Raw genomic sequence first — 12,796 nt, 5'->3', positions numbered from 1 at the left:
GATAGAGTACGCAATTCCTGGAAAATACATATTTATTTTTCTATAGAATAATCTATCAAACACCAAGTTAGTTGTTGGAATAGGTCTCATTTCTGCTCCTTTCATTGTATTGCTGATATTAATTCAACTAATACAACCTTTAGAAGTGTATCAAGCTTATTTTAAGAACCACCATTGTCCTGGCTATGTGAGTTATTTATTTTATATACAACTACTCTCTTGTATAGCCTAATAACACAGAAACATTACTCATAGAAGATCATTGCATTGAGCCGCTAAAATTTGGATGGGATATTTTGATTTTTTCATACATGATTTTTCTTTTAATCATAATCGCAATCCTGGGATCTTTCAATTGTCGTATAAAAGGGCATTTTAATAAAGAGGGGGAGCTGGCCATTCTTGCAGGACCTATGACTCTATTGCTATATCTTCTTTATGTTGGAATTGCTGCTGCATTGCAGTGGTCTGGGTCTGATGCTAGCGACATTGATTTTGTAATGAGTAAATACCAGATGTCTTGTACTTTTGGATTCATATTGGCTTATAATTCTTTCTTTTTGGCTGTCTTGTATGGATCTAAGGTATGATACAACTTATAACACTTTTAATATGCAGACTCTTCATAGGCCATCCTGCTATGTAGAGACAAAAAGGTAAAGCCAGCGAAAAGAAGATCAACTCTAAGAAAGAAGCTTAGTGACTTACATGATGAAATTTTTAAGCTGAAACAACAACTCCAAAAGGTTAGTTACTATATAAAATTTAGGATAGTTTATTCATGATATCATTGCAGATGAATACTATAGCCCCATGAAACAGTTAAATTTCAAGTAATTTAATCCCAACTTTCACTTTTGAAACTTAATAATTTTTACTATTTTTTTCCTGTTTTGTTGCTCATGTCATAATAATTGATCAAACAAACTTTTTAAAATAATAAATTTAATCTGAGGAGTTACCGTATAGCCGCTTAATTTCGAGGGTACAACTTTCGCTATTTTCGCAGATTTTCCGTATTTGCGAAAGTTAATCCCATAAAATTATCCGTATTGCCCATAAACACGTGTGCTTTAAAATAAGAACCACGAAAGTTAATTCGCGAAAAAAGACTTGTGGCCTGATTCGCGAAAGTTTATTGCCTCGAAACTTTGTGGCTATACGGTAGCTGCAACTAGTCTCGCCCTGCCCTTGAACACGTGTTAGCACGTGGGCACATCGCCTAATCACGTGATATGGCAGTTACACCATATGACCATAGATATCTATGGTTACACCATTTTTCTCTAGCAATCAAGATTTAGCACTTTCTCTGTACTCTAACAACTGCCATGCTGTCAGTTTGCAGCCACACCCAAACACCCTCACATTTAATTAGACTGTAAAGAATGCAATCAAAACTATAAGTAAGTTTTAATACAGTGATAATATGTAGGACAAAATATAGTTTTGAAATCATACATGTAAAACTAAATTAATATTGTTTTTCTTTGCTTTGGTGAGGCCAATGCACCATCAGTGTCTTGTTATTGTAATCATATTCATTGAAAATAGTCTTAGCTCCTGGGGGGCCTATAGATAGACTCTTTAGTGGCCCAAAAATTTTTTTATTTTGTGATTTGTTCAAAATGCAAAATCAGCAAAAATTTAATTTAATACAGTTAAACATGGCTAAAAGGTAGAAAATCTAGAAAATTAAAACCACAGAATAAGATTTTTAAGGCAGAATTTTTGGGCTGGGAAAATTTTTTTACTACACGATAGTCATGTTACAATCTAATTGCTATTCACTCCCTAGGCGTATGTCATGTATATACTTAGTATAGTAAACATTGTTTTTGTAATTAGACTAGCTATGAGGAAATTGTAGTATTTTAACTTACTGTTTGTGTGTTCAAAAGATGTTATAGTACACACAACGACATTATACTGGAAATTTTTACTGTCATTTTGATTTTACTGGATCAGAATTTCGCAAAATTAAATCATGCATATCATTACATACTACATTCAATGATGCATGATACAGTTCTATTTAGTAAAAATTAAATCACCGCACAAATAGAAAACACAAAAATTGTCTACCATGTAAATTTCCTGATTTACGGTATTTCCTTTAGGTGGAAAAGAGTGCATCATAGGCTATTATGACTCAACTAACAGCACTAACTTGCAGGAATGTGACACTGAGTTTGCTGTAATGTGACATGGAAAGGTATGACATGCTAATACAAATGTGACTGTATACATGTATACCGTTATGTAGGTAATCATCAACCAATGGATGGATTGTGTGCTAATGGCTCATGCAGCACTTGCAGGCAACCTTTTGCAACCAACTGCAAAAGGTTAGTAATTAAACGGATTCAGGATAATTTATTTATGATTATGATTGCAGATGAATGCTAACAGTTGAATTCTTCAATTAATTTAATCCCTTTTGAAGCTTAATAATGTTTACTATATTTTCCTGTTTTGTTGCTCATATATGTGATAATAATAGATCAAACAAATCTTTTTAAATAATAGATTTAAGCTGCAAACTTGAACATGTGTTAGCACGTGGGTACATCTTATGCTACAGCCTAATCACATGATATGGCTATAGACCTCTCGAGCTAGCTAAGGAAATAAACTCCATGGACGGCAACTTTCTATGGTGAACCAATGAGCAAAAGCAGAAAGCAAGCTATAGTAAAGAATCTGCTGCACATTGCACCAAATCTGTTTTATGAGATGCTTGGTAGCACCCATTCCTTGTTCCAACCGTGGCCAACTTTTGTAGCTTGAAAGAGTTCCAGACCAGTGAAACAAGCTCTTCTATAGTTTACTCCAGTCCTTCTTCATTGAATCTTGCCGTTAAGGCTTGGCAAATTATGCTTCAATTTTTGCCTATTATGCTTTTGGGCACTGCTCCAAATTCCATCCTATTATGCTTTGGAATGAATCCAATTATGCTTATAGTTAAAGCTTTGATCAAATATCGACTATCAAGTTGCATGTACATGCATTTGTTAAAATTGTAATAATGCCAGAATATGAAAATGTTTCCAGTGATTTTGAGTCATTGGACTCACCACACTTGCATAAGTGGGTACTTAACAGTCGCGTTGTTGTACTAGTACTTGTACCACCTGCCATATTGAATTAAAATCATGTGGTCGGGGTGTAGGGCTAGAAATTTTGACCCATTATGCTCCAATAATGCCAGCATAATAACTTGCCCTATTATGCTATTGTATGCTCCAAATTATGCTAGCATAATTTGCCTAGCCCTACTTTTGCTGTCCAAAATGGCAGCTAATTATTGCGCGTAGGTGGATACCGTATCTCGAAAAATAATATTCATACACTTAAAGATACTAAACACAGGGACTGGAACACTCGGATATTAATGATTGATGCTCTTCCCTGTTGTATATTGTATATATCTATGACTTAATCAGCTCGAGAGGTTTATATGCCCCAATGTCTGCATCAGTCTACACGTAGTCTCGCGTAGCCAGCCATGTTTAGGCAACAACTGCTTCTTCTTCTTCTCTTCTTTAATGTGGCAAGGACTCAGAGCTCCTACCTTAACTGTAGCATAGCCACGGGATATCCTCTTCGTTTCGTTGGATTCTTTCCCTGTCTCAACCAATGGGATGAAGTAGGAGACTGTGATAGGCTAACCCTCACTGCAGTGGAAAGAGCTATAGCAGAAATCAATCAAGACACCAACATATTGAGATGCTTTAAAATAGAAATGCTCCCCATTACTGTGAAGAATCCAGCGCAGGTAAAACTATGTCACTATAATCATTGTTGATTTAGCAATGATAATTATACTCCATTAAATGTTGATGCATGTTACTTCATTTTAGAATCCAACTGAATTAATTGAATTTCTGTATAAGAAGCACAACAATCTGCCTATTCATGGTGTTATTGGACCTTATCATCCTGAAAGTGCTAAGATGTTTGCTTATATTTTTGGACATTATCTGAGTACATTACAGGTATTGAACAGCTATCAAAAAACCTAATTGTATACTTTAAACTTTAGATTTCTTATTCAGTGACTAGTGTACTTGATGCTAATGAAAGATATCCTTATTTTCACACTACGATTCCAAATGATGAGTACTACAGTGTTGTTACAGGTAAGCTGCTGGACCGCTTTAATTGGCAGAAAGTGGCCATTATATCAACATTTGATGAAGAAAGTGTATTGGTAAGACTCACCATCTCTTACTTTTTCATTTTAAATATTTGATACCATAGGCCTCACAATCAATATTTAAAAGACTTAAGCTTGACAAGAAACGTGTTCATTATTTTGACTCTTTTATAAACTCTGCTGAAAGTATTTTTAACTTAACAAAGGTAATGTAGCCCAGCAAAGGTAATGAATTATATGCAAATTTAAAACTGATATGCAAGCAATACCCATAAAACTAATTTCTTGAATAATATGCATCGTCAATATTTGATCTACACAGCCAAGAATTATCATGCTGATACAGTAGTACTGCCCAAAGTCAATGAATCATGCCTGATTACTAACTGATATAGCCCTGATAGCCCATCAGGGCTATATCAGTTAAGTAATCAGGCCTGAATCATTAATTTTGGGCAGCACTACTGTATCAGCATGATAATGATTCTTAGCTGTGTACCAATCGTCATTCCTTGAGATTGAATAAACATCTAGTTGTTGTGGTTTGGCCCATTCAGTCATCAGAACTATGTAACTAATATTCATTTATACATAATAGGAGGATGATTTTACAATATTTCTTGCCATCATGGACCCAAGGACAGCCAGAAATTTACTTTGCCAGGTAGACATAATTCTCACTCTAATATTCAATTCAGTAATCATCAGGCTTATCATGCTGGTCTTACTACTGATAAATATGCATGGATATTGCGTGGCATGACTAATCCTAATTGGTGGAGAGTAGGAGATGTAAATGGAACTGATTGTACTAACAATGAAATGAAGGAAGCCCTTGAATCAGCTCTGTTTGTTGACATGCAATCGTCTACTCTGCCAAAGATGAACTATGTAAATTATGCATACGAATGTTTAGTCAAAGCAATGATTGTTTTTAATTTAATATAGGAAGAAAGAAGCATTATATTGGGAATTTTAAACAGCAATGGGTCACTAACAGAGGCTGAGTTTTATTCTCTCTTACATTCAAAAGTATTCAATGCTTATGATGCTGCTAGAATACTTGCTCTAACGTGGAACGTGACCATTAATAATTATACCACAGAGGAATTACATAATCTTCTAAATCAATCCTGGAAGATTTCAAATGAAGAGAGACTCAGTCTAGTGGAAACACTTCAATACAATTTATTCAATGTTGTCAGCCCATATACTGGATTGGCTGTAAGATGATTAATTGCATTACTCTAATTCTCATTTATAAACAATAGGGATCATATCATTTCGATAAAAATCGAGGAAAAGTGGAATCAGCCATTGTAACTCAATTTACAGGTATACCGTATAGATAGAATCTTTCATGGCCCAATATTTTTAGAAATTTTACAATTATAAAATCAAAATAAAATCTGCAAAATTTAATTTAATTTGGTTAAACATGGCCAAAAGGTAGAAAATCATGAAACTAATTTTTTGGCTGGGAAATTTTTTTGCTACACAATAGTTATGTTACAATCTAATTGCTATTCACTCTCTTGATGTATGTCATGTGTGTACTTAGTATAATAGTAAACGTTGTTTTTGTAATTGGACTAGCTATGAGGAAATGTAGTATTTTAACTTACAGTTTGTGTGTGCACAAATTAGTTGTAGTGCACACAACTACACACTGGAAATTTGTACTGTTAGGCCATTCCAATTTGATTCCTTGTTCCCATTACCCGGCTGCCTGCATGGTGCCACAGCAGCCGCATCACTATTTATCATTGTAGTTTTACATTGATTATTTTGATTATACAAGCAGTTTATACAGCTGATAATGAATAAATTTAATGAAAATGAACAAACCCGCTCATCCCCATCAGGCCTGCCTCTGTAGTGGGAAACTATGAATCTTATTGCAGTGGCCTTATTTTGATTTTACTGGATCAAAATTTTGCGAAATTATACCATTCATATAATTACATGCTACATTCAATGATACATGACAATCTTATTTAGTAAAAGTTAAAACATCGCACAATTAGAAAACAAATATTCTCTACCACCATAAATTTTCTGATTTACGATATTTCCTTTAGGTGGAAAAGAGTGCATCATAGGCTATTATGACTCAACTAACAGCACTAACTTGCAGGAATGTGACACTGAGTTTTGCTGTAATGTGACATGGAAAGGTATGACATGCTCAGGGGCGTAGCCAGGGGGGGGGCAAGGGGGGCAATTGCCCCCCCTTTTTTAAAACTCAAAATTTAAAAATAATCAAATAATAAGCTGCTTTTGGAAGGAAAAGCTGTTCTACAACTTACATATGAAAGGAAAAGGCCAAAGCAGTCTTTCTATGATGCCATTATAAGGCTGAAAAGGTATTCAACGTTGCCTATGATCGGTCAAGAAGTCCGCCATGTTGAAAAATAGATGTGGCCACGCCTCAAAAGGGTGTGGTTCCGCAAAATTTTGTGGCGCGCTTTGCGCGCCGCACAGCTTGCCCCTCTTTCCAAAAACTCTGGCTACGCCACTGATGCTAATACAAATGTGACTGTATATCCATGTATGTACATGCACCGTTATGTAGGAGGTAATCAACCAATGGATGGATTGTGTCCTAATGGCTCATGCACTTGCAGGCAACCTTTTGATAGCAGCATAATGACATCTTACATTTCTATAACAGTGCTCTTAAGCATTGGAGTTGTAATCAGTATGCTCCTACAGATTTATAATTATCGATTGAGAAATAACAAGTAAGAAGTACCTTCATAAATGTATGCTGTTACACAAATTGATGAATTACTATTTCAATAGATATTTTAAAGGGTCATCACCTATTCTAAATGCTATCATTACATTTGGCTGTACAATGGGATATGCTAATGGTTACTTGTTTCTTGTTAATAATTACATAGGAATGACTGGTAATGGAAAACTAAAAACAATATGCAATGTAAGTATTATAATTATCAGGATTAATGAATGCACTGATTATAGATTACAATGTCATCATTCTGGCTCTCACAGTTACTGATCAACTCTACCATATTAGTGAAAAACTGGAGAATTTTCAGAATATTTCACAACCCATTACAAAAAAATAGAGTATGAAATTCCTTGGAAAATACATATTTATTTTTTTATAGAATAATCTATCAAACACCAAGTTAGTTGTTGGAATAGGTCTCATTTCTGCTCCTTTCATTGTATTGCTGATATTAATTCAACTAATACGACCTTTAGAAGTGCGTCAAGCTTCTTTTAAAACCCACTGTCCTGGCTATGTGAGTTATTTGTTTTATATACAACTACTCTCTTGTATAGCCTAATAACACAGAAACATCACTCATAGAAGATCATTGCATTGAGCTGCTACAATTTGGATGGGATGTTTTGATTTTTTCATACATGGTTTTTCTTTTAATCATAATCATAATCCTGGGATCTTTCAATTGTCGTATAAAAGGGCATTTTAATAAAGAGGGGGAACTGGCCATTCTTGCAGGAGCTATGACTCTATTGCTATATCCTCTTTATGTTGGAGTTGCTGTTGCATTGCAATGGTCTGATGCTGGCGACATTGAGTTTGTAATGAGTCAATACCAGATGTTTTGTACTGTTACATTCATATTGGCTTATAATTCTTTCTTTTTGGCTGTCTTGTATGGATCTAAGGTATGATAATGTTCATAACACTTGTAATCTGCAGACTCTTCATAGGCCATCCTGCTATGTAGAGACAAAAAGGTAAAATCAGTGAAAAGAAAATCAACTTTAAGAAAGAAGTTTAGTGACTTACATGATGAAATTTTTGAGCTGACAGGACAACTGAAAAAGGTTAGTAATTATGGATTGCACGATAATTTATTTATGATTATGATTACAGATGAATGATAGCAGTGGAACTTTTAATCCCTTTGAAGCTAAATAATTTTACTATTTTTCCTGTGTTGTTGCTCATATTTGATCAAAAATATCTTTTTAACAATAAAATTTTAATTTAATCTGAGGAGCTGCATACTTGCACACGTGTTAGCACGTGGGTACATGTTATTGTGTCTGCAACAATGTTTAGGCAACTGCTTCTCCTTCTCTTTTTGAATGTGGAAAGGACCCAGAGCTCCTACCTTAACTGTAGCATAAACACAAGATATCCTCTTCATTTCGTTGGATTCTTTCCCTGTCTCAACCAATGGGATGAGGTAGGAGACTGTGATAGGCTAACCCTCACTGCAGTGGAAAGAGCTATAGCAGAAATCAACCAAGACACCAACATATTGAGATGCTTTGAAATAGAAATGCTCCCCATTACTGTTGAGGATCCAGTGCAGGTAAAACTTTGTCACTATATATAATCAACATTGATTTAGTACCATTATCATCAGTACTCCATTCATATGTTCCTCAATTATAGAATCCAACTGAGTCAATTGAGTTTTTATATGAGAAGCACAACAATCTACCTATTTATGGTGTTATTGGACCATACAATCCTGAAAGTGCTAAAATGTTTGCTTATATTTTTGGACATTATTTGAGTACAATACAGGTATTGAACAGTTATCAAAAATAATATAATTGTATACTTTTACACTTTAGATTTCTTATTCAGTGACTAGTGTACTACTTGACAACAATAAAGAATATCCTTATTTTCACACTACAATTCCAAATGATGAGTATTTTAATGTTGTTATAAGTAAGCTACTGGATAACTTTGATTGGAAGAAAGTGGCCATTATATCAACATTTGATGAAGAAAGTGTATTGGTAAGACTCACTCTCTTATTTCCATTTTACATATTTCATACAACAGGCCTCACAATATATGTTTAAAAAACTTAAGCATGACAAAAAGCAAGTTCATCTTTTTCATTCCTTTATAAACTCTGCTGAAAGTATTCTTAACTCTTCAAAGGTAATAATTAAAGATACTGATTTATATGCAAGAGTATATAATCCTGATATGCATGCATTACCCATAAAACTAATTCTTTCAATAAAATTCACTGTCAATATTTGCTTTACCAATCCTATTTCCTTGAAAGTAAATTACACATCATGTTGTGGTTTGGCCCATTCCATCATCAGAATGTTCATTTATACGTAATAGGAGCATGATTTTAGAATATTTCTTGCTATCATGGACACAAGGGCAGCCAGAAATTTACTTTGCCAGGTAGACATATATATTCTCACTCTTCCATATATTCAATTAATCATCAGGCTTATCATGCTGGTCTTACTACTGCTAAGCATGTATGGATATTACGTGGTATGACTAATCCTAATTGGTGGAGAGTAGGAGTTGTAAATGGAACTGATTGTACAACAATGAAATGAAGAAAGCTATAGAATCAGCTCTGTTTGTTGACACGCAATCATCTATACTGACAGTTATAAACTATGTAAATTATGTGTATGGTTGTTTAATCAAAGCAATGATTGTTTTTACTTTCATATAGAAAGAAAGAAACATTATATTGAGAATTTTAAGCAACAACAGATCACTAACAGAGACTGAGTTTTATTCTCTCTTACATTCAAAAGTATTCAGTGCTTATGATGCTGCTAGAATACTTGCTCTAACATGGAATGTGACCATTAATAATTATACCACAGAGGAACTACATAACCTTCTTAATCAATCATGGAAGATTTCAAATGAAGAGAGACTCAATCTAGTGGAAACACTTCAATACAATTTATTCAATGTTGTTAGCCCATATACTGGATTAGCTGTAAGATGACTAATCACATTATTTTAATTCTCAATGATAAACAATAGGGATCATATGATTTTGATAAAAATCAAGGAAAACCGGGATCAGCCATTGTAACTCAATTTACAAGTATACTGTATAGAGACAATCTTTTGTGGCCCAAAATTTTTTGAACTTTGTGATTAATTCAAAATTCACAAAATAAAATCTGCAAAACACAATTTAATACTGCCAAAAGGCAGGGAAATTGTGAATATTACATCTACGAATTAGATTTTTGGATGAATTTGGGAAATTTTTAGGCCACAAAATTTTCTTGCTACACAGTGGTCATGTAATAATCTAATTGCAAGTACTCCCTAAACATTATGTCATGTATAGGAGTAGTAATAAATGCACTTAGTATAGTAAACATTGTTTTTGTAATTGGACTAGCTATGAGGAACTGAGTTCTTGTGGAGTGTACACAAAATAATGAAGCACCATGGTGCGTGGACTCGCCTGCTGAGATTCACCTGAGTGATATGTATTACTTGTACTGTGATATTTTAAGCAATTTGAAAAAAATATTATTATTCAGTCGGGCAGCCAAGCCTGATTTCGTATTTCTGACCGGAAGTGACGTTTTTCTCAAAATGACTGACTTTTAGTGTGGTAGTGCCACTTGCCTATTTTGATTGTTTATGTCAAAACTAAGAAGTCTACAGTTACTTTGCTGTTCTCTGCACCTTTAGCATTGGATAAAGATGTAGCTAACTGATCTTCTACATTTATAATCAAGAACTGTTCGTGTTTCAGGTGCTTGTTTCCACTGTAAGGATTTAAAATGGCTGGCACAAAAATCATACTAAATTCTATAACTTGTAAAACAGAGTGAATGCAATCACACTTACAAGGTAGCTTATTAGTATTATATATGCCTGTTATTCTGCAAAAGTTTCATTGCTCTAGGAGAAAAGGGAAAATTTTTCTAAGGTATTAAAGGTCCCAGCAAGTAGCCTAGCTATGTGTTTGTGTGTGTTTAGCATTGTTGTATCCATGAGTATAGCTTGTAATTCTTGATATATATGTAAATTGTAGCTATTGCAGTGGTTTTCAACTTTCTTTATATCTGTATTTGGAAGATATCTTGAGATTTCATGAGAGCCGCAATTTTCGTTCATATTTGTACTCACATGAACTGTGTTAAGTATCTGGTTGCCTATTTTGGCATTATAGACGAAGGTTATTGTGAGGATATAGACTTTGATCCCAATTATTTTCTTCCTGGATAAAGATATCATGATTTATTACAATTTTTATAATAAATTTTAATTAATTTAATTATACTTAAGAATAAAAAAATTGTAACTTCAGTATTCTTTGGAGTGCAATCATGAAATTTTGGTATGTGGTACTTAAAAGGTATCTTTACAAGGTAATTGTTGTCTTACAAGTATTCCTTGTGAGGGAAAATTTTTCTAAGGAATAGAATTATTGTGTTCAAAATTAGCTGTAAGTTCCCCATAAAACAGCGTATCTTTGCTGTTTTCATAAATGATGTGCTCTATTGATCAAGCACTTTATCTCTCATTGTGGCAAGTCCATTGCTGTGATAGTTCTCTGATTCTGTCCAAGTTTTCATGTATCTATGTACGCTACCACCCACGCAGTTGCTCAATGAACGAGAAATAGGTTTATACACAATTTATATGGACTTCCGGTTGCTTGGCTGCCCGACTGTATTGACTGCATAGTTATAATGATAATTAAAATAAGCTATGGGTGTGGTCAACAACTAACTAAATCATGGCACATGGGTAGGAGAAAGAAGAAAAGCTGAAATTTATTTTAGCATCTGAAGCTCTATTCCAAGAAAGAGTTGGCACAGAAAAATTTTCTAGATATTTAAAAGAGACTGAGAGAGTTTGGTTGCTCCTGCTTTCCCCAGTGCCGCCTGAAAAATTCTCAAAGAGGCTAAATCACAAACTTTGAGCAACTGTAACTCACAAACAACGAAGTTAGGACAAAATCGTTCTTTTTCTTTTTCGTTAGATTGGATTTTCTACCTCTGAAGCAAATCTCGGCCCTGTAGAGTGAAACACGAGCTCTCACCTGGAGAGAGGTCCCCTGGTTTAGCAGTTCACAGCTTTTGGTACCACGGGATGCTACAAGAGCATAACTAGATGAAAGAAAGCAACTTTATCTGTTGCTAGAAGAAGAAATAGAGCTCCAGACTGCTTAGACAAAAAGATAATTTTTTTACAAATCAATTAAAGTGTGTGGACAGAATGACAGAACGAGAGCACTAAAGTGCGTACCCTCGACACAATTTGTATGTAACAGTTTCAATAAATTAAGAGAAAATAATTGGTGAAAGTTTTGAGACAAAGAAGAAGCTTCAGCATGTACTAGATTTATTAAAACTTAGTGAATGTTTTGAGACAGACAGAGAATTTTTTGTTTTTTTTTTTAGACAAAAAGCTCCAGCATATTTACTGCACTGCTGCTAGCTAGCTGCAGCAATCTAAAGGTGTGGCTGCAATGAAGGTGTGGCTCAATCAAGCCATGCTCCACCTCCATACACAGTAAATGGTGGCACATGGCCCTAAGTGGTGAAGAAAGCTTTAGTTTTTCTCGACTTTTAAACAGTTTAGCATACATTTGTTAGGCTCTATTTGTTGCATACAAACTGCTATCTAGTTCCTAATGTTAAAAGACTCTGGCCGCTACCTCGGGAGAAGAGAGCCTCGTCTAAACTCACAAGGTATGAAAGTTTGGGCTATCATATCTTTAAAACGAAGAAGATTTGAGCAATTCCTCTCATATTAATGAAAGATGAGGCTTTGCTTTATTGTTTTATCTGCCCTGTTGCTCTTTTGCTTTCACTACGAAAGAGCTGCAGGAGAGCCGACTACGTTTGGCGACTTTGCCAGCTTCTTTA

General features: G+C 34.5%; 2 protein-coding genes and 1 long non-coding RNA gene across 4 annotated transcripts in view; all 3 read left to right on the top strand.

Annotated features, from left to right (window-relative positions):
- LOC105313769 (gamma-aminobutyric acid type B receptor subunit 1-like) overlaps positions 1-8,137 on the top strand; it is an 11,006-nt gene extending 2,869 nt beyond the window's left edge. The window contains exons 1-16 of one of the 2 annotated variants that reach the window (XM_019999949.1): positions 3,428-3,778; positions 3,864-3,998; positions 4,046-4,213; positions 4,264-4,365; positions 4,758-4,823; positions 4,868-5,050; positions 5,108-5,383; positions 5,431-5,494; positions 6,241-6,336; positions 6,735-6,903; positions 6,965-7,103; positions 7,148-7,255; positions 7,297-7,434; positions 7,475-7,825; positions 7,871-7,987; positions 8,037-8,137. In XM_019999949.1, coding sequence (XP_019855508.1) covers positions 3,509-3,778; positions 3,864-3,998; positions 4,046-4,213; positions 4,264-4,365; positions 4,758-4,823; positions 4,868-5,050; positions 5,108-5,383; positions 5,431-5,494; positions 6,241-6,336; positions 6,735-6,903; positions 6,965-7,103; positions 7,148-7,255; positions 7,297-7,434; positions 7,475-7,825; positions 7,871-7,987; positions 8,037-8,081 — 2,427 coding nt within the window. In that variant the 5' untranslated portion in view covers positions 3,428-3,508 and the 3' untranslated portion in view covers positions 8,082-8,137. Of the gene's footprint in view, positions 1-3,427; positions 3,779-3,863; positions 3,999-4,045; positions 4,214-4,263; positions 4,366-4,757; positions 4,824-4,867; positions 5,051-5,107; positions 5,384-5,430; positions 5,495-6,240; positions 6,337-6,734; positions 6,904-6,964; positions 7,104-7,147; positions 7,256-7,296; positions 7,435-7,474; positions 7,826-7,870; positions 7,988-8,036 lie in introns of those variants that run through there. The other variant, XM_019999950.1, reaches the window with a different exon arrangement.
- Positions 8,138-8,631: 494 nt separating this feature from the next.
- On the top strand, positions 8,632-9,558 carry LOC109584267 (gamma-aminobutyric acid type B receptor subunit 2-like). The gene is made up of 5 exons (XM_019999951.1): positions 8,632-8,699; positions 8,750-8,920; positions 8,967-9,068; positions 9,264-9,329; positions 9,377-9,558. Exons 1-5 carry the CDS (start codon positions 8,658-8,660, stop codon positions 9,491-9,493), a joined length of 498 nt encoding a protein of 165 aa, XP_019855510.1. The 5' UTR covers positions 8,632-8,657; the 3' UTR covers positions 9,494-9,558.
- Positions 9,559-10,733: 1,175 nt separating this feature from the next.
- On the top strand, positions 10,734-11,196 carry LOC109584268 (uncharacterized). The gene is made up of 2 exons (XR_002185925.1): positions 10,734-10,769; positions 10,811-11,196. It is a non-coding gene; the product is annotated as an uncharacterized LOC109584268 (long non-coding RNA).
- Positions 11,197-12,796: the final 1,600 nt, after the last annotated feature.

Source organism: Amphimedon queenslandica, unplaced genomic scaffold (assembly GCF_000090795.2).
Source record: "Amphimedon queenslandica unplaced genomic scaffold, v1.1 AMPQUscaffold_13226, whole genome shotgun sequence".
Taxonomy (NCBI): domain Eukaryota; kingdom Metazoa; phylum Porifera; class Demospongiae; order Haplosclerida; family Niphatidae; genus Amphimedon; species Amphimedon queenslandica.
Note: the sequence above shows the minus strand (reverse complement) of the source record. Positions and strands in the feature narration are given on the sequence as shown.